The 25211-nt window shown below is 38.9% G+C and overlaps 2 protein-coding genes and 3 long non-coding RNA genes across 10 annotated transcripts in view; 3 read left to right on the top strand and 2 right to left on the bottom strand.

The window, feature by feature from the left end:
- Positions 1-4507: 4507 nt before the first annotated feature.
- On the top strand, positions 4508-7395 carry LOC136238929 (uncharacterized). 2 transcript variants are annotated; one of them, XR_010693286.1, is made up of 3 exons: positions 4508-5306; positions 5366-6531; positions 7103-7395. It is a non-coding gene; the product is annotated as an uncharacterized lncRNA (long non-coding RNA). The 2 variants fall into 2 exon arrangements; XR_010693285.1 differs by lacking the exon at positions 4508-5306 and having other exon boundaries at positions 5321-6531.
- A 489-nt stretch (positions 7396-7884) lies between these two features.
- LOC136239152 (uncharacterized) lies at positions 7885-8632 on the top strand. Its single transcript, XR_010693372.1, has 3 exons — positions 7885-7990; positions 8034-8145; positions 8207-8632. It is a non-coding gene; the product is annotated as an uncharacterized lncRNA (long non-coding RNA).
- Positions 8633-11070: 2438 nt separating this feature from the next.
- Positions 11071-16845, top strand: LOC136238905 (protein NLRC5-like). Of its 2 annotated transcripts, none has more exons than XM_066029543.1 (5): positions 11071-11169; positions 11225-11346; positions 11451-11690; positions 14327-14383; positions 14433-16845. In XM_066029543.1, exons 2-5 carry the CDS (start codon positions 11292-11294, stop codon positions 16721-16723), a joined length of 2643 nt encoding a protein of 880 aa, XP_065885615.1. In that variant the 5' UTR covers positions 11071-11169; positions 11225-11291; the 3' UTR covers positions 16724-16845. The 2 variants fall into 2 exon arrangements, with proteins under 2 accessions (XP_065885615.1, XP_065885614.1); XM_066029542.1 differs by having other exon boundaries at positions 11436-11690.
- Positions 14762-17997, bottom strand: LOC136238926 (uncharacterized). Its single transcript, XR_010693279.1, has 7 exons — positions 17449-17997; positions 16066-16245; positions 15734-15987; positions 15271-15486; positions 15111-15219; positions 14996-15061; positions 14762-14937 (listed from the first exon to the last, which is right to left on the bottom strand). It is a non-coding gene; the product is annotated as an uncharacterized lncRNA (long non-coding RNA).
- Positions 17998-18625: 628 nt separating this feature from the next.
- Positions 18626-25211, bottom strand: part of LOC136238918 (uncharacterized) — a 51052-nt gene continuing 44466 nt past the window's right edge. The window contains exons 4-6 of one of the 4 annotated variants that reach the window (XM_066029616.1): positions 19453-19490; positions 19084-19403; positions 18626-19037 (exon numbers count right to left, since the gene is read on the bottom strand). In XM_066029616.1, coding sequence (XP_065885688.1) covers positions 19316-19403; positions 19453-19490 — 126 coding nt within the window. In that variant the 3' untranslated portion in view covers positions 18626-19037; positions 19084-19315. Of the gene's footprint in view, positions 19038-19083; positions 19406-19452; positions 19491-25211 lie in introns of all 4 variants that reach the window. The other 3 variants (XR_010693266.1, XR_010693265.1, XM_066029599.1) reach the window with 3 other exon arrangements.

Raw genomic sequence — 25211 nt, 5'->3', positions numbered from 1 at the left:
TAAGAAGACTGGCTATCATATTACAGCACAGCAAATAGGGCTGGGATGAACATTGAACTTTACCTTCAAATGTTTGCTAATAAAATGTTCAAATATTTGAAGCTTTGGTGTTTGCTTTCAAGTTACAGGTTTTCTTGTATTTTGCACATCCTTCTTAAGTTTTATATTTCTAATGTTATTTAATACGTTTGAAATAGCAGCAGTACCTGACGTGATCGATGGATTGCAAGTGGTAACGTTTATTCTTTTGTAGACTACGAAGCTTTGAAGGAAACTTTTATAATTTGAAGTTTACAGTACCGCTCAAAAGCAACGTCACCTTGCGAGAGTGTGAGTGATTAAACAGTTCGTTAATTAAGGGTTGTGACACCCATTTCACTTGCCAATGTTCATCCCAAAAGAAACAGGATGAATACTCGTGAGCGAAACAGGTGCCATGCCCTTTAATTAGTGAGTTATTGATCGCTCACACTTTTGCAAGATGACGTTGCGTTTGAGCAGTACTGCACTTAATCTTCGAACCCACGAAACATTCGAAGCTTTTTCCCAACCCTACCACAGCAAATATCACTTGCACCTCAGAAATGATGGTAAAGTGTAAGTACTAGTTCTTAAAAGACTTTAGCTAACCTTTATAGTAACAGACAACTTGATTTGGAGTATTTTCTTTAATAATGAATAATGAAAAATGACCTCCCACCCTCATGGAAATTTTGTGTATGAGAAACAGGTAATCCTGGCCTCATCATGCAAATAATTGGCTATTATATAACTGCCTAGCTACAAAAACTTACCTCTGAATCATTCCATAGTCACTCATCTACAAATGTTTTTACATCAAACTTTTTGCATATACCATTTTGGATTGTTGTGACTTTAATAGTGTTACTGTATGTCTCCAAAGATATGCCAAGGCTTACACTCTCGGGGGCATAACCAGAAATTTTAAATAGGCCAGGGGCAGATCTAGGATTTTGTTAAAGGTGACCACACAGTGTATGAAGCACACTCTGCTTCTAGGAGGGTCTGGGTGCATGCCCCCCCCCCCCCAAGGAAATTTTTGAAAATCAGGCTTCAATATTTTGCCAAACTTTTGTCATTTGTGGTATCTAAATTGGGTTGGTAATGTACTGTGGTGTATTCATTTGCCAATTTCTGTCAAAGATCAATTCACCAAAATCTTCTGCCAAAATTTTCTGCTATATTGTACAGAGCTCAAACAACGTTTGACAACCAGACAATTTCCAGTCAATATTGCAGTTCACTTTATTATTGTCTGGACATTGTGTCTGGATAACTGAGAATATTACACTATAGCTGGAGAGCAGCCTTACAAATGCTGTAATATTTAATTAAGCAGTTTGTTGATGGTTTGTGGCAGGTAGTTGGAAAAGGACACGACAATTTTAATTTTAAAATACATTTGTATATAACAGGTTTTTGCACAGAAGTGCATACCCAAATGATGTCTCCAGCACTTAATTCAAAATCTATGTAATACCCGTGCTTTAAAATCCATTTAATAAGTGCTATGTAAGCACATGTGGAGGGGGTAACTCTGTGTGCTCCTACACTTGAGTGTCAGGTGTCTTGCCAGTTAAACAAGACATGTGCTCAACAAGACGTCATCATACATCAGTGAGTAGCTCACTCACTACCTGCCTCACATTGAGGCATTATTATACTCCTGCTGAAAAGGGTATATTAGGCCACTCCATATAAACACTCTGTTTCCCGTCCTGGACTCAAACGTATTTGCATATGGGCGGTCCATTTCCATTACAAGATTGGCAGTTTTTCAAGCCATTGTTGCTTGGCACTATCATAAGAACACGCTTAAGGTTGTACCTTCCTTGTTAACAATAACACAAATGTGAGTTTGTACCAACTTGATCACACTGCTGACACTGTTACAAGATGGCTGTTACTGACCCTGTACAGAATACAAGGAAAATAATGGAAGAATACAGAATAATGAAACATTTGGAGCAAGATGTGGGCAGTAGACGGGAAACAGAGGACTGACTTTATCTATGGTGGAGGCTTAGTTGCACTTCTTTAGTATATTTTTAACAACTGACAACCATTGAGTAGCAACTGATATTTGATCAACAGTAAAAGCTAATAGCTACAAGAGCCATGATGATAGTGTAAACTAATATAATAACTATGAAACTAATATAATAACTATGAAACTAATATAATAACTATAACCCTTTTTTTGTTTGTTTGTTTGTTTTCTTAGGTTTTTTGTCAAAGTTTTTTTATTTATTCATGTGATTGCCGTGACTCTAGGTACAGTCTTACATATTAGCTGTAACACGAGGCATTCAGGCTTTGCCTGATATTAGTGGTGTGCGATATCAGGATTTCGATTTCGATATAATATCGATAGATAATTAGTAAAATATCACGATATCGATTTGATTTCGATAATTAATTAAATGGTGTGGGAAAATTAATTAAGTGGGCAGCCGATGTTTATAGATGTGCTTTAAATGTAATAGATCCACTGAAAACATTATGTAGTACTACTAACAAGCCTAGGAAACTGGTAGATAAGCTTTTAAATGGTTAAATTGCACATAACTGACCTTTATTTCTAGCGCGATTGCACAATCACAGACCAAAATACTGTAATTTTATCTAAATTTTCTCGATATATCAATTAATCCATAAAATACCGAGATCAGCATTTGCAATATCGAATTTGATAAGATAATAATACCGGAAAATTATCGCGATATCGATAAATTTTCGATATATCACACACCTCTACCTGATATGTATGCCCTCATGCTCGTGTTACAACCATTACATGTACAAACAGTGTATGGCCAGTACAGTGTGTGGGTGGAGGAGATGCACATACACAGTAATACAATTTCTAGAGGAATTGACTGGCACATAACCACAAGTGATACATTAGTATGTAACACTTTCACACCTCAGATCAAAGGAATTCCAGAGGATACATTTGCCATGTGTTTACAGGGAGACATCTAAATGTACACTGGTATACACTGAAATAGACCTTATTCACTGAATTAATTTCATAGCGCTTATATCTCGTTGCGAAGGAGTTGTCCACCAATATTTGCCATTTTCAGTACTGAAACCATAGTAACATAACAATTCTCCACCAAATTTGCCATTTGCAGTACCATAACTATAGTAACATGATAGCAACCGTTGGTGCTCGCCCAGTTTTAGAACTCAAAATGGTGTCCATAAAGCTATTACCATGGTAAATAGGGATCCTTGTATGGCTTTGCATGATATCAGAGGGCGCTTACTGTTCTAAATGAATAAGGTCTATATATCACGGGAAAGTGGGTGTGATTTGCTGCAATTGATTTCACTTCTAAAAGAGCAAGCCACTTTGATCAAAGCCAGCGTGGATAAAGTAACGGTACCACCCTCTGTTTGTTTTATAAAATCTCAAACTGTGAGAATAAATTAATGCTCACGTGATGATCACCACAAGAAGCACTCAAATGAAGGCATTTCAGTATCCTTGCAGTTCTACAAGTTGGGAAATGTTACTTAAAGGTAAGAACTAGTCTAACAGTGCATTCACAAGTGTTTCAGCATGTTTTTGAATGCAGACACGCCCGAGGGACATGCCCCACATTACGGATGACACAAGTTAACCACTCTATAACGAAGCCTACCCCTTTAGGTCTTTAGTATACATTGTGATTAGTCTTTAAACAATGTGAAAGCATTAAAACACTTGTGAATCCCCTGAAATTAGCCCTACTCAACTTCTCCATGATATCTGTAGGACTTGTCCGTTTATTATAACAATTGTAGCTACAATGTTACTGCCTAACCAAAATCAAATCTTTCAGACATGCATATAAAACAAATCCAGTAGTTACACTTGTATTGGCATCAAGGCTATCAGCCTGAATGGAAGTGTTACATATTAGCTGTAACATGGGCACTCATGTCCATGTTACAACTATGATGTAATCAGTATGAATTCTGAGGGCCTGCTACTGTTGTCTTGATTACCCGACTATGAAGATGTGAGAGATTACACCTCAAATTGTGATAATCATGAACAAGTAATGAAACAGACGTGCATACTGTTGGGGCTACAGAAATGAAATTAAGATTTTCAAACAAAACCATTAATTTTATCTTTGATGTCTGAAATAATGAAATGTGCAGAACTCAGATTACAGCTGTACTTAATGGACACTAGATAATAGTTAGACACCAAGACCAAGGGAACTAAGCGATTATAGTAACCCTGATGGCCTGAGGCTGTAGCGTCCCGAGTGCAGCGAGGGCGCTACTAAGGGCCAGAGGGGTTACTAAATTGCTTAGTTCCCGTTGGTCGCGGTGTCTAACTTATTTAGACTATGGTTTAAAGTACATACCTTTATAGCCAGAGCATTAGGGTGGCATGAAAGAGCAATGCAGAATAGCAGAACGGTTTCTTCCTGAAGTCCTTACAGCGCCCACAAAAATAATTATTCGACCGGTAACTAGAGTAACAGCTAGAGCTATAGTAGATATGCCACTTAGTCTACTATTTCTCCAGAATTATCGCAGAACACGGAGAAGAATTGTATTACAGTATTATCAAGTACTCCAGTGTACCTTTCGTGTTATAATTATTTTTCACGTACAAAATTGCCTGAGGGCGGGTTACTAAATGAACATGTGTAGGTGACTAAATGAGCATGTCAGATGACTAAGTGATTTAGTAACCCTCTAAATGAGCTATATCATAGTCTAATATGGTATATAGTGGACAAGGCTTTGCTAGTGTCACACTAGTGTCCCTTTAATGGTTTGTGAAGAAGATTGGTACAGCAAGTTTCCTTGGTTGTCCTGTGACATTTATTCTAAAGTACTGTAACTGCTTCATTGTTTATACTGCGATGAACTTTTCAGCAATAAACAGTAGTTATATGGCTTCTTTCAGCATAGCACTTGGAGCCCTAAATGGGTTGAGTAGGGTAGAAATTCTCATACTGGTGGCTAGCCATCCAATAATTGTATCTATTGTACTAGTAGTTAATAGTGTAGTAACAAAGAAACTAGGGCTGGGACGAATATTGAAATTTACCTTCGAATATTTGCTAATAAAATGTTCGAACATTCGAAGCTTCGTTGTTAGCTGTCAAGTTACAGGTTTTCTTGTATTTATGCACATCCTTCTTAAGTTTTATCTTTCTAAACCTATTTAATAAGTTAGTAAGCATTTGGAAAGTGCATAGCAGCAGTACTGAATGACGCGATCGATCGAATGCAAATGGGCGTGTCCGCTATACTACAATCATGCACAGGTAAATACCGAAAAATGACTAAAAGTATGTTTTCCATGTATTATCTATCACTATATAAGGTATTTTAAGGCTGAAACTATGGTAGCAAGCTGAACTGCGATAGTTTAAAAGTGGGCGTGGCACACGAAGATCAATTGCGAAGAGACGAACATTGATCACACAAGAGGAATAAGCTGCTGCAATAAAGATAATGACGTTTATTTGTAATTCTTTCGTAGACTATAAGTGCATTACGAAGCTTCGAAGGATACTTTTATAATTCGAAGTTTACTTAACCTTCGAACCCACGAAGCATTCGAAGCTTCGTCCCAGCCCTAAAAGAAACTAGGAAGTTTATTACAGGAGAGGATTAGCTCCTACCTCAAGATACTCTAATAGAACAGTCATATACTCCAATAAAGGGTACACACACTCCTACACTTGTAAAGACACACACGTTATTGTAACAGCATTAAATTGTTATGACAATTTCCATTATGGCACAGTAGGGATATAACACTTCTTATTGTTTTACTGTGGTTTAATATCATGGACTACTCCAACTTGTTTCAGTACTTTTTATCAATGTGCAATGGTCCCTACTCTAGTTGGAAATTCCAAATTTCTGTGTACTTGTTTGTCAACTTTTTGTTAAACGAAATTATTATGATTGGTGAACCCACGTAATGCATACCGCATCAAAGAAAGAAATGGTGCCGCACGTCCCAGCTATCAATTATCATTTGAAAAGTGAAGTATCCATTACATTTCATTGTCAGCTATGTTCAACCATTACTAGTGCTGGGCAATATCACGATATTATTGTATATCGTGATATTTACATCTGATACTGTGACTTACTGTCTTCAAATTGCAATGTCGTATTTCAGTGATTCTCTGTATTTAGTGTAATTCTGCTTATTTACACATATTTATGCAATTCTTTGATGGAAGTGCTAGTCAAATTATATCCAAGGAAAGTGCTGGTTATTTCTTATTGCTATACACCTTAGTATGGATATTGTGATATTTAGTAATATCATGATAGCGATATATCATTGGGAGGAAATTGTGATATCACCCAGCTCTACCTGTTAGGAATTTAAAACTGTTCAAAAAGCACCTCTGCAGTTAAATAGTGCCACTATGAAAAATACGGAGACAATTTCCATTATGAAGGGAAACCATCATGTGCTGCCACCAAATCAACACTTTTCGCTGTTAGCCAAGATGAAGGAGGACACTGGTAAGTCCATGAAGAATGCATTGTATGTAATGCGGTATGCCAAAAGGTACCTATCAGGCCGAAGCAATGTCAAACAAAATCAAGCCTTTGGCATCAGTCAGTCAGTAGAAAATTTTGTTTAATAATTTTTTGAAAATTCCTTAGCAATTAACTTATTGAAAGCATTTTGGGTCGATCTGAAAGCTTGTTTGGGCTTAGTTTTACCTAACCAATACTGCCTCATTGTCGTCAGGGGGAATTGAAGCTGTTTTTGGGTGATGTTTTTTCATGAGCCACGCCTACACCTTTATGGTCCCTACTATACAGTACTATCGTACTGTATGATAGTTCAGTATGTGTAGCATAATGATTTCATACGAGGAGTCTGCAACTCTTAAACTTTTGTACAGCATTGTTAGAGATTTGATTTTGAAATCTAAAGTTTTTGGAACTTAAGATCACATGATTCAAGTATTGCAATTAACACAAAAATGTTTCCAACGAAATGTTCAAATACTGCCATGAAATCTTGTACACCAAGTTACAGACCCCTCAGTTACACCATACCTCACTGATCACTCTACTCATACAGTTCATAAAGGAGACAGGATAGCTCAGTTGATAATAGAGAGGATAGCTACTCCATCAGTAGTAGAGGTTGATGAACTGGATGATACTATAAGAGGATCAGGAGGATATGGGTCAACTGGAACTAACTAACAATTAACACATTTTTAATACATTACAATATTATAAGCTGTCCGTCTGTATGTCTACATTTTTGCATATTTAAATTCACAAAAGTCTAGAAAATGTATTTGGTAGGTAATAGCTGTGTGTATAAACCTGAAACATTTCATGATTATAATTCACAAAGTCATCTCATTACTTGCAAAATTTGTGAAAATTTCCAGCTATAAAGTATTACCTGGGAAATACCTTGACGGAAATATGATATAATTGTCACCTACCCTACCTGTTATCACTGAAATGTTATTGTAATCAGCTACTATAGTCTGAATTGTATTCCAGTACTTCAGAATTGACCACCAAAGCTACACACCACTACACTGTTACAGTACTACAGTTTATAATGTTAATTAAGTTACATGACAACAAGTGTAATTCATATACAAATAATATCTCCATCTGTACATGTTGTTGTGTTGTAACTCATCAAAAAAATTACTTAGGCTAACACAAAACTAGTTAACTACAAATGTTATCTAGAAATAATTTCTTATCAGATCACATGACCGTGATTGTGGCGTGTCTACTACAGGGGGTGACTGACGAACTGTGTGCTAGATGTAGATGTCATTCAATAGTTGAAATTTGGCTAGCAATACAAGTGTAGACCATATTTGGTAATAGTGTGGTCCCTTTAGTATCACAGGTTGTATTTGGAGAGGTGTAAACACTTTGGGAATGATGAAGGTGTTGGGTTGGCTTGTGAGGCATTAACAAGATCTTATGAGAGGTGATGATCAGTTGAATGATGTGATGTTAATGTGTCATTGTAGTTTGGGTGAGTTGATCTACCTTGACCAGTATGTTGAAGTGAGTGAGAAGGCTGGTCTGTAGGATCAACTTGCTAAAGCTTGTAGTGCTATTGGACAAATGAGCAATTGTTTGGTTAGCTAGAGGAACTTGTAGATGTTATGTAATAGTGGCTCATAGTACTGCTATCATTTAGGGTGACTACAAACAAGCAGTGGACAAGTTCAACAGGTGTTACAAGTTGTGTGTCCAACTGAACAACAAGGAGGCTGTGTGCTCATCTCTAGTACAATATGGCATTGTTCAAGGACATCACTTGATGGAACACTTCTCACACTCCATCACTAACTCACCTGTAACTGGTATTCACACCATTGTAGCCTGGAAAGACATTAGGGAAAACCCCTCTGACACATGTGATGTAACTAATGAGGAGACAACAACTGGATAATATACACATTGTATTTGATGTAATTGTCAGTAGTAGAGGGTTTTGTGGTAAACACGTGAGCAGTAGCCACTAGAGGACATGATGGTAGCTAACTCGTTATACCAGTAGTACCAGTATGTGTCCAGTATCAGCCCCCTCTCAGCAATATTAAATATTAACCAATTAATCTGTTTTGTCATTCAGAGGAATATATTATAATTAATTAGTGGACCAGCCACGCCCCCACTATGTAAATCACTACCGGAAGTCCCATATCAAACTGGCTGCGAAAAGCGAGGGGTCCGCAACGCAGCGAAATCGCGTACGAGATTCAGAATCTTTACGGATTCACCGGAGATTCAGGGATTCCGAGGGATTCAGTCGAGATTCACTAAGATTCCCCGGGATTCATGCAGATTCGCTGAGATTCGGTGGGATTCACCCAAGATTCAGTGGGATTCACTCAAGATTCAGTGGGATTCACTCGAGATTCAGTGGGATTCACCCGAGTATATATTCAGTGAGATTCACCCTAGATTCAGGCAGTGAGGTTCACCCGAGATTCGCCGTCGAGGATTCAATCAAATTTAGCCCGGCCAAAGCTCAGCGGTCGGCATTCTAGCGACTAAATAATGTTCACCAGGATATATTAGTGTCAAAAGCAGCTCTAAGGGAAGTTTTGGATTCTGCTTCGCAGAAGTGTATTACAGCATCTCAAAGAATATTTATGACTAGGGATTGTCGTGAGTGGTTTCCTGCCTCCCCAGACTGACTCTTTAGTTAGTTAAATGTACCGTGCATGTATACTTTCTTTATGTTTTGTACTCCCTTGCCATGCCCACCCAGGCATTTTTAACCAACCCTGCATGTCTGGTGGTCGCATGTGACCGAGGATTCCTTAATGTTAGTGTAAATGTTTGTGTCTCATATAATAATGATGGTTTTCTCTCTCTCTTCAGCTAGTGAATATAATAAGTTTGGCATTGTAGCTATGTAACTTGGACAACACTGATCAAGCAGCATGGACTCAGTAGCTAGCTAGCTCTTCATACTGGCTCTGTGATGATTCCTTGTACCAAAATTTAACTACCGAATGTCCAGCTTATATATAATTATATAGGCTGCCACTATAGTGCCATTAGGCAATTTGCAGTTGTAGCTGCTCGTATTATACAAGTGCAATATTTCTTGTAGCAGATGTATCATGTATATAAATATACCTCACCATTTTTAGTACATGCCATGGAGATGGCTAAGTTGGACTGAGATTCAGAAGAAAACTATGTACTATATACATCTATACACCAACATCAAGATCATGCATGACAAGTAATCATGCCGTGTGTACACTAACATAACATATTAACTGTAAGGATTTCACTTTTCATTTACAGTTTTTACAAAACCATTTTTGTCCTGGTACAATATTGTTATCAGTGCCTATGCACTCAAAGTGAAACCATTCTTTACACGTCATTTGGCCACATCACACCATTTCCTTTTTCTTGTCATTTGGTGACCTACAGTAACACTAGAATACACTTCTGTTTTCACAATCTTTGATTGAAGCACTCTTCTCTCCCTGATAGTCGGAAATAGGACCATTCTTTTAGTCTCAAGGCAAGTAAGTAAGTGTTCTCTCATCAAGCCTTGATTGTACACAATTGATGATGGATCTTGTCCATGGGCAATACTGGTAATATAAGCGGCTGCAAACAGTCCACAATCATTGTCTCCAGATTGTTTGTTAACACTAGCAATTCCAACGGTAAAATACTTGTTCTTGGTAAACACAAGTTGCGACAGCAGTAATCTTGTGTGCTCATGGAGCAAAGAGTACTTAGAATCATATAGAATAACATCAGCACTATCAGCATTTCCACTAGCTGATGCTACTACTCAATGATTACGGTTTGCCAAAAGTATCTGCAACGATGTCAATCCTGTGGGCATTGGTGTCATTTTCTGTAAATCTTGCTTGCAAAGAATGAATATGAGGAAATTGGCACTTCAACCTTGACTGTTAGCTTGGTATTATTGAAAAAGCACAACATGGCTGCAATTCAGTCCTCAATTTAGTCTCAACACTATTAAGCCTGTTGATTTTATTCAAGGATTAGGCTTTTAACCTAGCTTGACAAAACTTCTTGATGAAACATGGATTTAACACGATTTATAACCGTGACAGCAAAGTTTTGTCCTTCATACGCATCCATACGCGAAGTGGTTTGTTTTCTATGTACCTGTCATCATTTAGTCTGCCTTCCACACCTCACTCCAAGCTGCCCTCGCATCTGTCCAAGTCCTGAGCCAAATCCACTGTAGCTTCAGATATCGAGCTAGCACTGATCGAATAACCAACTATTGTACAACACAGTCAACACCTGAGCTATTGCCAGCTATCACAACGGACCAGTGTTAGCAACAGACAAAGGTGAGCTCTTGCGTTAGCCAAGTCAGTGCAACGACACCTCGAACGACACGAGGTAACACCTCCAGCTGATCGCGAATTTTTCGTAGATCACGTGATCAATATCCGGGAAATCTCCGGAAAATCTCGTGATAAGATTCAAAGATTCACAAAGATTCAGGCTCAAGGTGTACGAGATTCAGGTTGCGTTGCGGACCCCTCGGCGAAAAGGGATCAAATTCCTGTAGTGGTTCCGATCGAGTAGACGATTACAAGGTAAAGAGCGTAGGAGTTTGACTGACAAGTGAATAGGCAACTGGTGAGCCATACAGAACCGTCTCGTGTAATACGCCCTTTATAAATACCTATTACAGCGCGGCCTCTTCAAATATAACTACATACACCCAGGACTACTTCAACTACTATTGTGTGTATATTTTGATGGCTACTAGTACTGTTGGTCAAGGACTAGAACAGTTTAAATGTAGTAATAAAGGTAGGTGCGGTCAATGTCACGCGAAAATTTAAACTGCTAATTTTAAAAGCGTGAATTTTATGCTATTGTTCATTATAATTATCGTATAGTGTCCACCACTCCAGCGCAAAGAGACCTCCAGCGACACGTCACACCACAATATGCTGCAGACTGGAGGGAGATAGGAGTAGAACTGGGTCTGACTGATGCTAAACTGAGGGAAATAGAAGCTGGAAACCCAACCAACCTGAAATGGTGTTGTAACAGAATGTTCTCAGAGTGGTTGAGGATGGACACCACTGCTTCATGGGAGAAATTGTTTGCTGCCATTGAGTCACCTGCAGTGTCTGGTGGTCCAGTTAGAGGTAATTATCATGTATTGTGCGTTGTTACAATTAGGGATTCACCTATTATGCTTTTGAACAGTTATCATGTTCAACATTATTTGTCAGTTGTTTTGTTAACAAATGTGTACTTTATGGGTAAATAATAATAAGTGGCTGAAGTAGAGACTATAAATCCTTTGCAGATGCTAGGCACAAAATTTAAAGTGAGGGGTGGTAAGGTGGTGACTGGTTGATACAATTTGTACAATGTGTAAATCTCACTATATGTGGAACACACACCTTCTAGGGGGTCTGGGGTGAATTTTTTTTTGCCTTTTGAGGTTAAATTTTGTAACAATTATTTTTGGCTTAACTTTGCTTTAATACATGACTGCTCTATTAGAGTATTTGACTGCTCTATTAGACTAAATGAATAAACTAATGTCCGTTTGGTTCCACAAGGGGTACTTTGAGATAATAAGTCACTCCCTAGAGTTCCTATGGATATGAGAAGGAGAAAATATCCTGACTGCCTGGCAGACTCCTGTAAGTGTTCGAGCGCTAATGGGATGACTGCAGATTCGAGGCTGCTCAGGCCCAGTCATGGATTTTTTCTCCTTTCTCCACCTTTTCAAACACACTTATGTAACATCTTTAAACGGGCTGTAGGACTAGGTGTTCTATAGACCTTCAACACTTGTGCTGTAAAGCCTTAATAAATAAATTAAATTAATATACTATATGACTGCCCTATAGAGTATATGACTGCCCTATAGAGTATATGACTGCCATATAGAGTATATGACTGCTCTATTAGAGTATTTGACTGCCATATAGAGTTTATGACTGCCCTATAGAGTACATGACTGCTCTAATAGAGTATTTGACTGCCATATAGAGTATATGACTGCTCTATTAGAGTATTTGACTGCCCTATACAGTATATGACTGCTCTATTAGAGTATTTAACTTCCCTATAGTGTATTTGACTGCCCTATAGAGTATATGACTGCTCTATTAGAGTATTTGACTGCCCTATAGAGTATATGACTGCTCTATTAGAGTATTTAACTGCCCTATACAGTATATGACTGCTCTATTAGAGTATTTAACTTCCCTATAGTGTATTTGACTGCCCTATAGAGTATATGACTGCTCTATTAGAGTATTTGACTGCCCTATAGAGTATATGACTGCTCTATTAGAGTATTTGACTGCCATATAGAGTATATGACTGCTCTATTAGAGTATTTGACTGCCATATAGAGTATATGACTGCTCTATTAGAGTATTTGACTGCCATATAGAGTATATGACTGCTCTATTAGAGTATTTGACTGCCATATAGAGTATATGACTGCTCTATTAGAGTATTTGACTGCCATATAGAGTATATGACTGCTCTATTAGAGTATTTGACTGCCATATAGAGTATATGACTGCCCTATAGAGTACATGACTGCTCTAATAGAGTATTTGACTGCCATATAGAGTATATGACTGCTCTATTAGAGTATTTGACTGCCCTATAGAGTATATGACTGCTCTATTAGAGTATTTGACTGCCCTATAGAGTATATGACTGCTCTAATAGAGTATTTGACTGCCCTATAGAGTATATGACTGCTCTATTAGAGTATTTAACTGCCCTATAGTGTATTTGACTGCCCTATTAGAGTATTTGACTGCCCTATACAGGGGCGTAGCCAGGGGGGTTCAAAGGGTTCGGACGAACCCCCTTTTCAGAGTTAAGTTTTTTAAATCGTGATACTGGTTAACTAGAACTGAATTAACTTACACAAATCCACTGAAATGGGTAGCTACAGGTCTTCAGGCAGAGGAATTCAAGTACCTCTACTCGCTATTGCGAATGAATTTATAAGAATACACATTTTTACACGTGTACACGTGTTTACATGTGCACACCTACGAAATTCTATACTTAGGGCAGAACCCCCCTTTTGAAAATCCTGCCTATGCCCCTGCTATAGACTGCTCTATTAGAGTATTAACTTATTTGATTGCCCTATAGGGTATTTGACTGCACTATAGAGTATATGACTGCTCTATTAGAGTATTTGACTGCTCTATTAAAGTATTTGACTGCTCTATTAGAGTATTTGACCACTCTTATAACTAGAGTATATCAAAAAATAAGCCCTTTTAAAATAAGAGTGGATGGAGCTCTAGCCCCTGCAACCCCCAGTTGCTATGCCTCAGTATGTCTGCTTGTCAAAATGTATATCAAAGGAAAAGATCAACATACTCTAATAAACAGTCAGCTCCCTGAATGTTCTATTAGAGTTTCTGACTGTTCTATTAAAATACAGTACACCCTCATTTATTCAACCCTTGTTTATCTGAAACCAGAAATGACTGCTCTATTAGAGTATTTTGAGTACAGGTGTATGTTCTATTAGAGTTTCACAGAGTTCTGTATTAATGTATGGGCTTCAGTTATCCAACACTTTTATCATTTCTTGAGAACAAAGGTATTCAGATAACCAAAGGTCCACTGTATATCTAGGATTTGTGTTTTGACAAGTAAGGATTTATAGCATGACAAGTGTTCTCCTTATTATGCTCAATGCTTTTCAGGCACCTATTATGATCAACATTGTAACTAGTTAGTAACTATTGCTAGTAACTAGTTATGACATGTTTTGTTTGGTTAGGTCAAGTGGAGCCCAAACTCAACATGGACAAGTTGACTATCACTGATCCAGTCAAAGGTGAAGTGTACTGTAGTGTACTCCACATTAGCTGCTGTTTATCCTGTAGAAGTCTCCATCCTATCCCAGAGGGTGGCCATGATTAATTCACATGTACAAGACAGTGTTGATGAAGACACATGGCCACCAGATCAACCGAAGGATTATACACCACTAGTTCTCATCCAGCATCAAGAGCAGCGTACTAAAGAACAAGATAAGGAAATGGCCAAGCTAACCCAAACAGGTGACATTGACTCAATAGCTAGTGGTCAGTTAGTTCCCAAACACCATCGTAAGCTAGACAGCCAAGAGACGTTACAACATGTCCTCAATACCAGCACTGTAACTAAACAAGTTGCAGAAATCCTAACCCCATTGGAGGAGAGTGATGGAAAAAGATTTGTACTAATCGAAGGTGCACCTGGCATAGGCAAATCTTTTTTATTAAAACACATTGCATGTCAATGGGGAAAGAAACTATTACTATCTATGTTTAAAATAGTGTTCCTGGTTTGTCTGCGTGATCCCAACATTTGGAGTATTACATCAATCAGTGATCTCCTTAAAATATTCTGCAAAGGGTACACAGATAAAAGAACTGACGAAATTTCAACAGCATGCGGTGATTACCTTCTTGCAAATGGTGGTAAAGATATCACTCTCCTTCTTGATGGCTATGACGAATTACCAGAAAACCTTAAAAAGAACCATTTAATCACAGATATTCTTAATCGAACAACTCTACCTCTTTGTGGTATAGTAGTGTCATCTCGTCCACATGCCTCGGTGAGTCTTAGGAAACTAGCAGTTGTCAGGGTAGACATCTTGGGCTTCACTGAACAGGAACGACAACACTACATTGAACAGTCAGTTAAGGGAAACCCCCACCAAATCAAAGAGCTCACCCAGTATCTTCACCATCACCCAACTATCAGTAGTGTTTGTTTTGCTCCATTGAATATGACCATCCTTTTATTCCTCTACCAACTGGGAATTCCCCTTCCCAATAATTCCACTGAATTACATCATCACTTTATCTTTCAAACCATCCGTCGACATCTTGCCAAGTCTGGTCACCCTCTACCCGACACCATCACTGGTCTCACAACCCTGCCGAAGCCCTACAAGAAGATAGTTAAGCAACTAGCCAAGTTCTCACTTGAGGCCCTTAACAATAACAAACTGGTATTTACGTATGAACACATTCGAGCAGCTTGTCCAGACATGGTAGCTACCCCTGGGGGGACTAATGGCTTTGGGCTATTACAAGCTGTACAACATTTTAGCCTTACAGGGAAAACAACGACATTTAACTTCCTCCACCTCACTATTCAGGAATACCTAGCGGCTAACTATATTATAACTGACCTTCGACAAGACGAAGAGTTTCGTCTCCTTCGCGAACAATTCTGGAGCGATCTTCACGCGAACATGTTCTTCATTTACGTCACACTCACGAAGGGACAACGATATTCTTTTAAACAATTCCTGTCTGGTGGAGACGATAAGATCGCCATTTCCAGCAAATTCCTTAACAATCAGTTAAAATGTCTTCGCCTGTATCGATGCTTCAAGGAGGCTGGAGATGACAGGATGTGTAAATCCATCGAAGAGGCAGAAATCTTCAATAAGAAAAAAATCAATCTTCGCTGGACTAGCCTATCAGCTACTGATCTCGAGTGTGTGTCACTCTTCCTCACCTCCTCTTCCCACAAGCAGTGGGTGAAGCTCCACTTGAGGGACTGCTATATCCAAGATCGCGGCCTTCACACCATCCACAAGTACCTCAAGAACTGTGACGTCATCATCAACAACTTGTTGTTGTGGAATAATGGCCTCACCAGCTCATCCTCCTCCTTCATCAGTGACATTGTCCTCAGCTGCAAAGTAGAAAAGTTGTGGATTAATGATAACCTCACAATTGGGGAGAGTGTAGAGCTCTACACCATGTTGACCCATCCCTCCTCTATGCTAACAAGACTGAACATGGACAATACCTCATTATCCTCCATTGCAGCAAGAACACTATTCACTGCAGTGAAGGATACTAACAAGTTGGAGGAGCTCTACATTAGCTACAACAACATTACTGATGATGTGGCTGAGGACATTGCTACATCATTAGCTGCCAACAAGTCACTAGTGGAGCTGAGGATGAGTGAAAACCCCATTAGTGGGGAAGCCATGACAAGGATACTACAAGCCCTGAGGGGCAATAATACAATACAAGAGCTACTTGTTCCCAGTTACCCTCCAGCAATTAAGGACATGATTAGATCAATAGAACAAGAAATCAACACAAAGAGAAGAAGTCAAGGAATACAAGAGAAGCTAACAGTTGAGTTCTGGCCATGGTAACACTTTTAGTAGTTCAGTTTAGTTTATGTTGTTGTACTATTTTACAACTATTATCCCGCCACACACGTGTTGTTATTTTATTGTAAAAGTTGATAAGAATTGTTTTATTTAACACCAAACCAAGTTGATTGTCATTTCAAACATTTCCTAAAATGATGATGGCGGGCGGTTATTATTCATTATGGCTGAAAACCTCGAGCAAGACACTTCAACAAACTCACTAATACAATAATGAAAATTTTGCAGATTTACAAATCCATGAGGTGGAAATAGCCATAATGAAAATGTTGTGTCACTTCCATTAAAGGATGTGGGCAGAAATGGGAATGTGTGGACTTGTTAGAATATGTTAACCACCTCAACCAGACTAGCTTCCCTCATGACAGTTGCTCAGAGATGGAGTAGAGCAGAATGGAGCCGGCTGCTGCAGTTTAGCAACACTACACCAACTCCGGCCATAGCTAAACTGGTCAGTTAGCTACAGTTAGGAGGTCAGCCATTTTAATACTTACTAGCATCACTTTCATGTAGTAACTCCGGATATTACGAATTTACAAGAAAATCCTACAATTTAGCATTTTGTTAGTTTTAAAGTTTCACTATGCAGGAAGTCCGTATATTTATAGTATGCGAGAATATACTAACAAATTATTCTAAACCCCCTAAAACAGTTTTGCTCTAATGCTCTCCACCTCTGAGTTTACACAACACAATTTATCACTCACTTTATGGCTGCTCCAGCTGCAGGTTAACAACAAGACCAACCAACAACATAATATCCTACCTAATACACTAACTAGTTAACAGGTCACTAAACTAACTAACTATTAAGCTACACTAACTAACTAGATAACAAACTAGTTGTTGTGTATTCAACTAGTAACACACCACCAGCTATGCCGGGGACAAGCTAATAGACCTAGTCTATAAGTCAACTTCTAGCTAGCTAGTCAGTAACAGGCTCTTTGGATAAAAGTTCACAAAATTCATACAAAAATAGACTCAGTTTATGGCCTTTTATTTAGCAAAAGCAGCAAAAGCAGCAAAAGCTTTGTATTCTATTTTTAGCACTATAGCTGTCCCACCAGAGCCTATGTCTACAGCTGCCAAATTTAGAGCCAGAAAAGCAGCCCATACTATTAAATGATAGTTCCAAAAGGTTTGTAAAAGCTTTACTAACTTAGTTTTAGTTCAAATATTAAGCCTTGTTACTGACTATAGCCACACTACAACGAGCTACTCTAACAACTTCAACTTGCTCTCAACTTTCATTTCCTAGCAACGAATAAGCAGCTGGAAACTATCCCGCCTTTTAGAGTAAGCGCTACTTGCGCTTAATTTGTTTAACACGATTCGAGGAGTTGCTGTACTTCAAGTTCACTCCAAACTTGGCTATTCACCATACTTTGCCTGAGGGCATGTGTTGTGTTATTTACCGCCACAAGGCTCCTTCATAGACATCACGTAGCTTATCCGAGATTTAATCACCACCTAATGGAGATGCGTGCAGGAGAAAAATTCCATTCAATGTAACTACTTATTGAAGTGATGAAGACCGACCATTAGGTGAACGTTCTATTAGAGTGTTTTACTATTTTGGAAGTTGATCTCAATTGTATAGAAGCCACATATTCACCGATAAACGAGAGGTATGTCCTACAACAATTTCATATTACAACCTCATGATCTAAGATGTGTGTACCACATGGGCATGCCCAACAGGATGAAACACTAACACCTCATCTTCACACTACTGTAGAGGGTATGTGACTGTAGTCACGATTATCAAACTTGTCCACATTTCAGAGGGCATTCCTATACGAGGTGAATGTAGGACTTCACAGAACAAAATAGAGTAGTTCCTATATTAGTTAATGGGGAAGCCCCAACATGATGATGTAATCAACTTAAATACTACATTCAATAAAATGAAATAAACAATTGACAAGACCATATATGGGGGTAGCACTAATTTCACAATGCCTGTTGTGACTTTTCATAATACACTAGAGCCCTAACCACTGTACCATGCAGGAACCCTGAATGAATATGGCTGAACCCAAACCATAGCCTCACCTTTGGACTACTAGGATCATGAGAAATGGTTCCTCAGATAGTAGAGGACACTAATACACCCTCTACTATCTATGGAACCGATTGTGGTATACTATATCTATATATGTGTAGGGGCACCCACGGGAATGAAGAGTTGTGAAATTAGTGATGGTGTGTGTAACATGTCATCCTGTAGTATAGTCTCTGTGTATACTGGTTGTTTAGTGGAGGTCACTGGAGGCTCTTACACAACTCCAACCTGTGAGGGGATGAGATGAGGCCAGTCTAGGATGTGGTGACACTACCTTGTGATTTGCTCCTGTGTCATAGATACCAGTGACTAGTTTAGCTATTGACCCTTTACACTCAGTGACGTGTTCGATTAGGTCTTGGTCCTGTTGGTGTAGAGACTTGCTGCTGATCCCACTGACATCAACTCTGGGATACTCATCTTTGTAGTGTTATCTCGCATTGGTGTTGCGTGTCAGTACAGCCTCAACAATGTCCTGTACATTATCCATGACCTTCACTGGTATCTCATTCTTGATGCATTCTATGGTGTCCTCCATGTAAACACATTGGATCAGGGGGTCTTGGAGTAGTGTTACAATTATTATAGCAGTCTCTGTGTGTGTATGGTGAGTGTTAGCTGTATGAGGATAACTGTGTCTCACCTTAAATATTGCCTCAATGACTTCCAGAAATAGCAGGTCTATAGAAGAGCAATCACACAGTGACTTTACATGTACATTAGGTGTACAATAGACTAATACATGTTATAAGTAGTTTGGTACATCCTTGATTGTCAACAGTAAAATCTGACTGTTCTATTAGAGTATTTTGTACAAGTGTATGTTCTATTACAGTAGTGAGCTAAGCAAAGCAAAAAATGTGATCGGATCTACAAAAAGCGGTCTCATAGTCTTCCAAAATCCCATGTTTGACTAATCATAACTCCTCATGCTGTTAACCTATCAGTTTCATATTATCCACTAAACTGTGTCCATCTATTCCTGGGCCCCTAAACAACACTTAACTCAGGTGGATGAACTACTCTAAGGGATTAGCAGTCTATGCAGCTGTATTAATATGAACTGGGGAAGTAGTCTACCCAGCTGTATAGGGACCTGCCCAGTTGTATTAATAGTGACCTGATGTTAACTGGTGAAGTAGTCTACCCAGCTGTATTAATGGTGACCTGGTGTTAACTGGTGAAGTAGTCTACCCAGCTGTATTAATGGGAACCTGGTGTTAACTGGTGAAGTACGTAGTCTACCCAGCTGTATTAACGGGGACCTGGTGTTAACTGGTGAAGTACGTAGTCTACCCAGCTGTATTAACAGGGACCTGGTGTTAACTGGTGAAGTAGTCTACCCAGCTGTATTAACGGGGACCTGGTGTTAACTGGTGAAGTAGTCTACCCAGCTGTATTGATGGGGATCTGCCCACACTTCACCTGTGAGACATACATGTACTCCTTTATGGTACTAATCCTGTCCTAGGACAATTTGCCAGCACTAACTCATAGCACACAATATTTCACTGGGTAGGTGTGACAATGTAACAGGGCTTTATTTGGAAGAGAGTGGTGTGTGTGTGTGTGTGTTGTAAGACACACGGTAGTGTGTCATGTGGAAGCCAGCATGCCACACCAGTGGTTGTTGATAGGACACAATTTTCGTCCGTGCTGCCTTTATGAAATGAGACAATTTTTGCTGTGGAAATGCTCTTCACCTTCAATAGTCCATGTACCAAGTTTGAGTATAATTGCCACAGGCATTCAAGAGTTACAAAAACCTTCACAGATCATTTTAATTTCTTTCATTTTTCTCTCTCTTTCCTTTCGCACACTTAAAGGTCAATCTTGGTAACAAGTTACAAGATAAACAGTTGTGGAGTTATTACCAACCAATCAACACTAATATTTTGTCAGGTGTACAGGGTAAAACTGTTAATGAAAATTGCTATGTAGGTAGTAGGTTAACTATCAAACCTCAAACCTTTTGTGGTTTGGAAGAAATCGAGCTAAACACCATGAAGATGAAGTGTAAAAAGCAACAATATGTGACGATCATATGATTAAGGTATGCTAATAAAACGGATATCAGATTTACAACCATCGAGTTGTAATGAAAAAATCACAGTGAAACCTGTCTAATCAGGTCACTGCATAAAGAGGTCACCTGTCTAAACTGGCCATTATAAAAATCCCAACATGTGCCAACTGTGTACAAAGTGACCTGTATAATGCAGCCACCTCCTCAATGAACTATGATGACCGGAATAGACAGGTTTCACTGTACTTGCAATTGTATGATTGAGATAATACTGTAATAGTATAGTCACCAGAGAGAGAACCATCATTAGTAATAAGATGATACATACAATACATTATTAGTTCTCGGTCTCATGTGACCACAGTAAGATCAAGCAAATGAGATCTTGTGGGCACGGCAAGGTGTGTGTACATGTAAAAAAACAAAAACAATAGCAACAATAATTACAAGACAAAATTAAATTAAGTGCTCGGTTGACCAGTCACTACAACAAGAAAATCTTTTGTGAACATGTCATATATTGACGAGTAGTATTACAGCAGTCAGCTACATATTCACTGAGGTGACACAATACAGGACGATTGGGTTACTATATTATGTAGACCCCTGTGGTCTGTAGTCATAACTTATTTAGACCCTTTATGTAGTTGTTGTACCTTAACACTCTTGACAGCTGCTAAATGTAGCATTAATTAGTAGAAAGAAACAGTTACTACATCTCTTAAGATTAATTTCCAGGTGGTGATGTGTTGTCAGTGTTAGTGTGTATAATAAACATGAAGAAGGTCTTAGACTTTAAGGCACAGGGTTCTATGGAATTTAGTAACCCGAAGACCCTGTGTTGTGTACAGAGTTCAGCAGAGGATTCAGCTATGTTACAAGGAAGTTGTCCTTTTGGTGTATGATGATATTCTATTATAACAATTTAATAGTTGATATTAAAAATATTATTTTCCCTTCTTCCTACAGTAAAACTTCAGTCCCATAACCAGCTTATGGATAATTTTGGGAGTTAATAATTACACAAACAAGTGATATATATCAACTGGACTGTGAAAGAGTGCTGTAAGGCACGTGATCTGAAGAAGAGCAGTGACATGTGATCCACCACGTTGTAGCTTTGACACTTCTTATGCTGAACTTAGTAATACTATTAGGCTATGTTTTTGAAGTCCATATTGTTTGAATTTGATTGCTAAGTAATTAAAACTAGCTGTTAAGAGTGTTTGTGACAGAGACGGGCTTGAGGTGCAACTGGGAGCAGATCTCGGACTTGACATGCAGAAATAAAACACGGTGTGCAAGAAATGGCTACTAATGTCAACCATTTTTAATGATCACAACTCTTTAATTCAGAGCATGTCAAGCTAACAATATTCATAGTCCACCAAATGATGTTAGTGACCAGACAACATCACCACTTGTGTTATAGCCCTGATGTACTGCTACACGTAATTGCACAACCAAATATGGTGCTTAAAATTGGTAGAAATTCTTTTATCAGATTCAGTTCTTTCAATAATAACAATGTGTGTAATAAAATGGTTTTGTTGCCTAACTAATAAGATCACGGGTTTGCTCGTTTGACAACTTATAGATTGACTTCCCAGTGACCGAGGAAGGAAGGAAGCCTTTGCCCAGTGTGGTGTACGCCATATGGCGGGGCCTCCAGTAGGGGTGAGCCGTACTGGGTGGATAGAGTTCGTAAAATGGGGGGCCATACAAAACACTGAACGCCTGAAAAGATGTTTGCTCAATTGTTTACATATTGATGGTATGATGCAATCACCTAATCAGTTAGTAGGTAAATCAAACATTTCTTGTGTACACTAAGGTAACCACAATTTCCACTAATGGACCACAATATAAACATGATCTCATATGACAACTATTTGATAGTTCCACTACAAGAAATGTGTACAATAACAGTAACTAAAAGTGTTGTATGTTAAGGACAATATCAAATACACAAAACGGTGAAACATTCCTTGTAACAAAAGTTTATGGGACAAACTTAATTCATGGTGAATTTGGCAGATAATATTTTGGCGAATGTTTGTGTCATACTGCGTTCTGTCTATTTAGAATATTTTGGTGAATTGAAATCATTTTGCCAAATTTGCAAAAAATTTTCTCCTGCCAAAATTTTGTATCATACGGTACTGAGAAGTGGAGTGGTCATTCTGCATCATTTTCAGACATGTTCTGCCGTTATACAGTATTACAAGTAAAGAACAACATGAGAAGTGTCTCTGTAATCAGTTTAGTTACTACAGAAATTACAGACATCTCTCAAGCTCAGCTGAAGCCATTACGTGTTATCACAAATCAACAACTACACAATAGTGGAGATGGGACACAATTAAGGACAAAGGATATATACTTGGTTGGGGGCATCAGTCAGACAGTCAACAGAAAATTCAGTTCAATATATATTTTAAAGATCCACAAAATTTGTTGGAAGAGTTTGGGATCACTCTGCAGGCATTTATGGGTTTGATTATACTAACCAATAATTCAAGATGACATGGAGGGAAGGTTTTGGGATGATTATTAGACCAGAAAAACCTTCATGATCCCTACTACACTGTACTGTATGTTTGAAAGAAATTGGAGTAATAGCTGCCGAGTTACAGAGCAGTAACCAACAATTGTAGGATCATGGAGCTGAGGTACTCTTAATATACAGTCAGCAAGGAGCAAAAACAAAGTTGTCCAGGGTTCAAATCATGGACCTCCACAACACCTAACCCTTAATAATAACTGCTAGATTGTAATAACAATCATCAATTTGTCTGTATGGTAGTAAAAGCCAATCCTCCAAAAGAAGTGAAACAAAAAAAGAACAAAAAAAAAACAAAACAGCTAAACTATAAAAAAGGTGCAGCCTTTTCTCTAGGTGAAAAGTTGTGAAATCAAAGGTAGCAGCCAAGAAGTGGTGGTAATGATAGGGTTTTAAAGGCCGCATTAGTAATCTTCTTCGCCCCAACTCTTGACCCAGGTTTTTGAAGGCTGCGCCTATTTACAGCTTGGCTGTATTTGAGTGGATAACATTTTACGGTTCAGTCCCAATTCCATATACCTCCTGATGTACATGAAGATCGACACAACCTGTACACAAGAAAGTCTCACGTAGCCAGACCCTATTTCTCCACACGGTGCTTATTGATTGGAAATTATAAGCGCCTGCTCAGTTGTTGTCACCTCTTTAGTTCGTGGTTCAGGTCAATTAACACTCCCCTACCCAGGAGTGATTGACGAGAATTGACCGACGACCAGTTAATACTGTACTATTACGTAATTATGAACAGTCACGTGCAGGTCGCGTGCAGTAATATGATTGGTTGTAACCATGTTGTACTGTTGGTTGTTATGTAACTTATAAGTTGTAGCTAAAGAGAAACGCTCTCTGCTTTGAGTCTAGTATTACGAGAGCTCTTTGGCTTACCGCTTCGTTACTATCACACATTAATTGGTGCTGTGACCAGGATTCGCTTCGCCTTACGGCTAGCTACGCCTACCTTTGTAACCCGTTATGAAAAAGCTGTGGTACCGTGGCATTTGGAGTGAGAACGGTACCCCAGAAGGCAAGCAAATTTACTCTGAGAAACTTGTAGTTGTTGTATTCTCTTTACCACAGTTACTGTCGACTCCGGAAACAATGGAGGCCCGGAACTGAAGCACTTACAGGCGTCTCGCAGAGCATACCGCTCTCACTTAATGAAGCTCTACCACAGTGTAGACGAAATAACAGAGTCCAGCGAACCACTGAACGACTCACAACGTGCTACCTTGAGCACATCCCTTGAGAAACTTACTCGGAAGAGAGATATACTTCGAGAGCTGGACGAGAAAATTTCAGTGCTCATAGTAGAGCCAGAGGAACTTGAAAAGGATGTATATGAAGCTGACGAGATCCAAGACACTATTATTGAAAGATTGGACTAAATGAAGTGAATTCTTACTCGGAAAACATATTCGACCATACCTACAGAGCCACACACCCCAATGAGACATGAAGACTCAAGTCAAGGCCCAAGTCTTAGCCTGTCGGCACAACCTTTCTTGCCAGCGCAACAATCACACAATGTGATAAACCCGTCTGAGGATGGTCAGGTGATTCAGAATCAGATAAGTAACAGTAGCAGTCATGGAAGTACGATGAGTCAGAGCAGTGTCAGTCGCCTTCCAAAGTTGAGCTTACCAACCTTTAGTGGTGAACCTCTATCTTGGCAAACTTTCTGGGACTCCTTCAGTGCAGCAGTGGACTTGAACCCTACCTTATCAGGAGTGCAGAAATTTAATTATTTGAGAGCTCAGCTACAGGGAGAAGCTGCAAGAGCTGTGGCAGGTTTTCCGCTCACTGATGCGAATTA

The sequence above is a fragment of the Dysidea avara genome, chromosome 11, assembly GCF_963678975.1.
Source record: "Dysidea avara chromosome 11, odDysAvar1.4, whole genome shotgun sequence".
NCBI classification, from domain to species: domain Eukaryota; kingdom Metazoa; phylum Porifera; class Demospongiae; order Dictyoceratida; family Dysideidae; genus Dysidea; species Dysidea avara.
The sequence above is the reverse complement of the archived record's forward strand: the minus strand, read 5'-3'. Positions and strand labels throughout refer to the sequence as shown.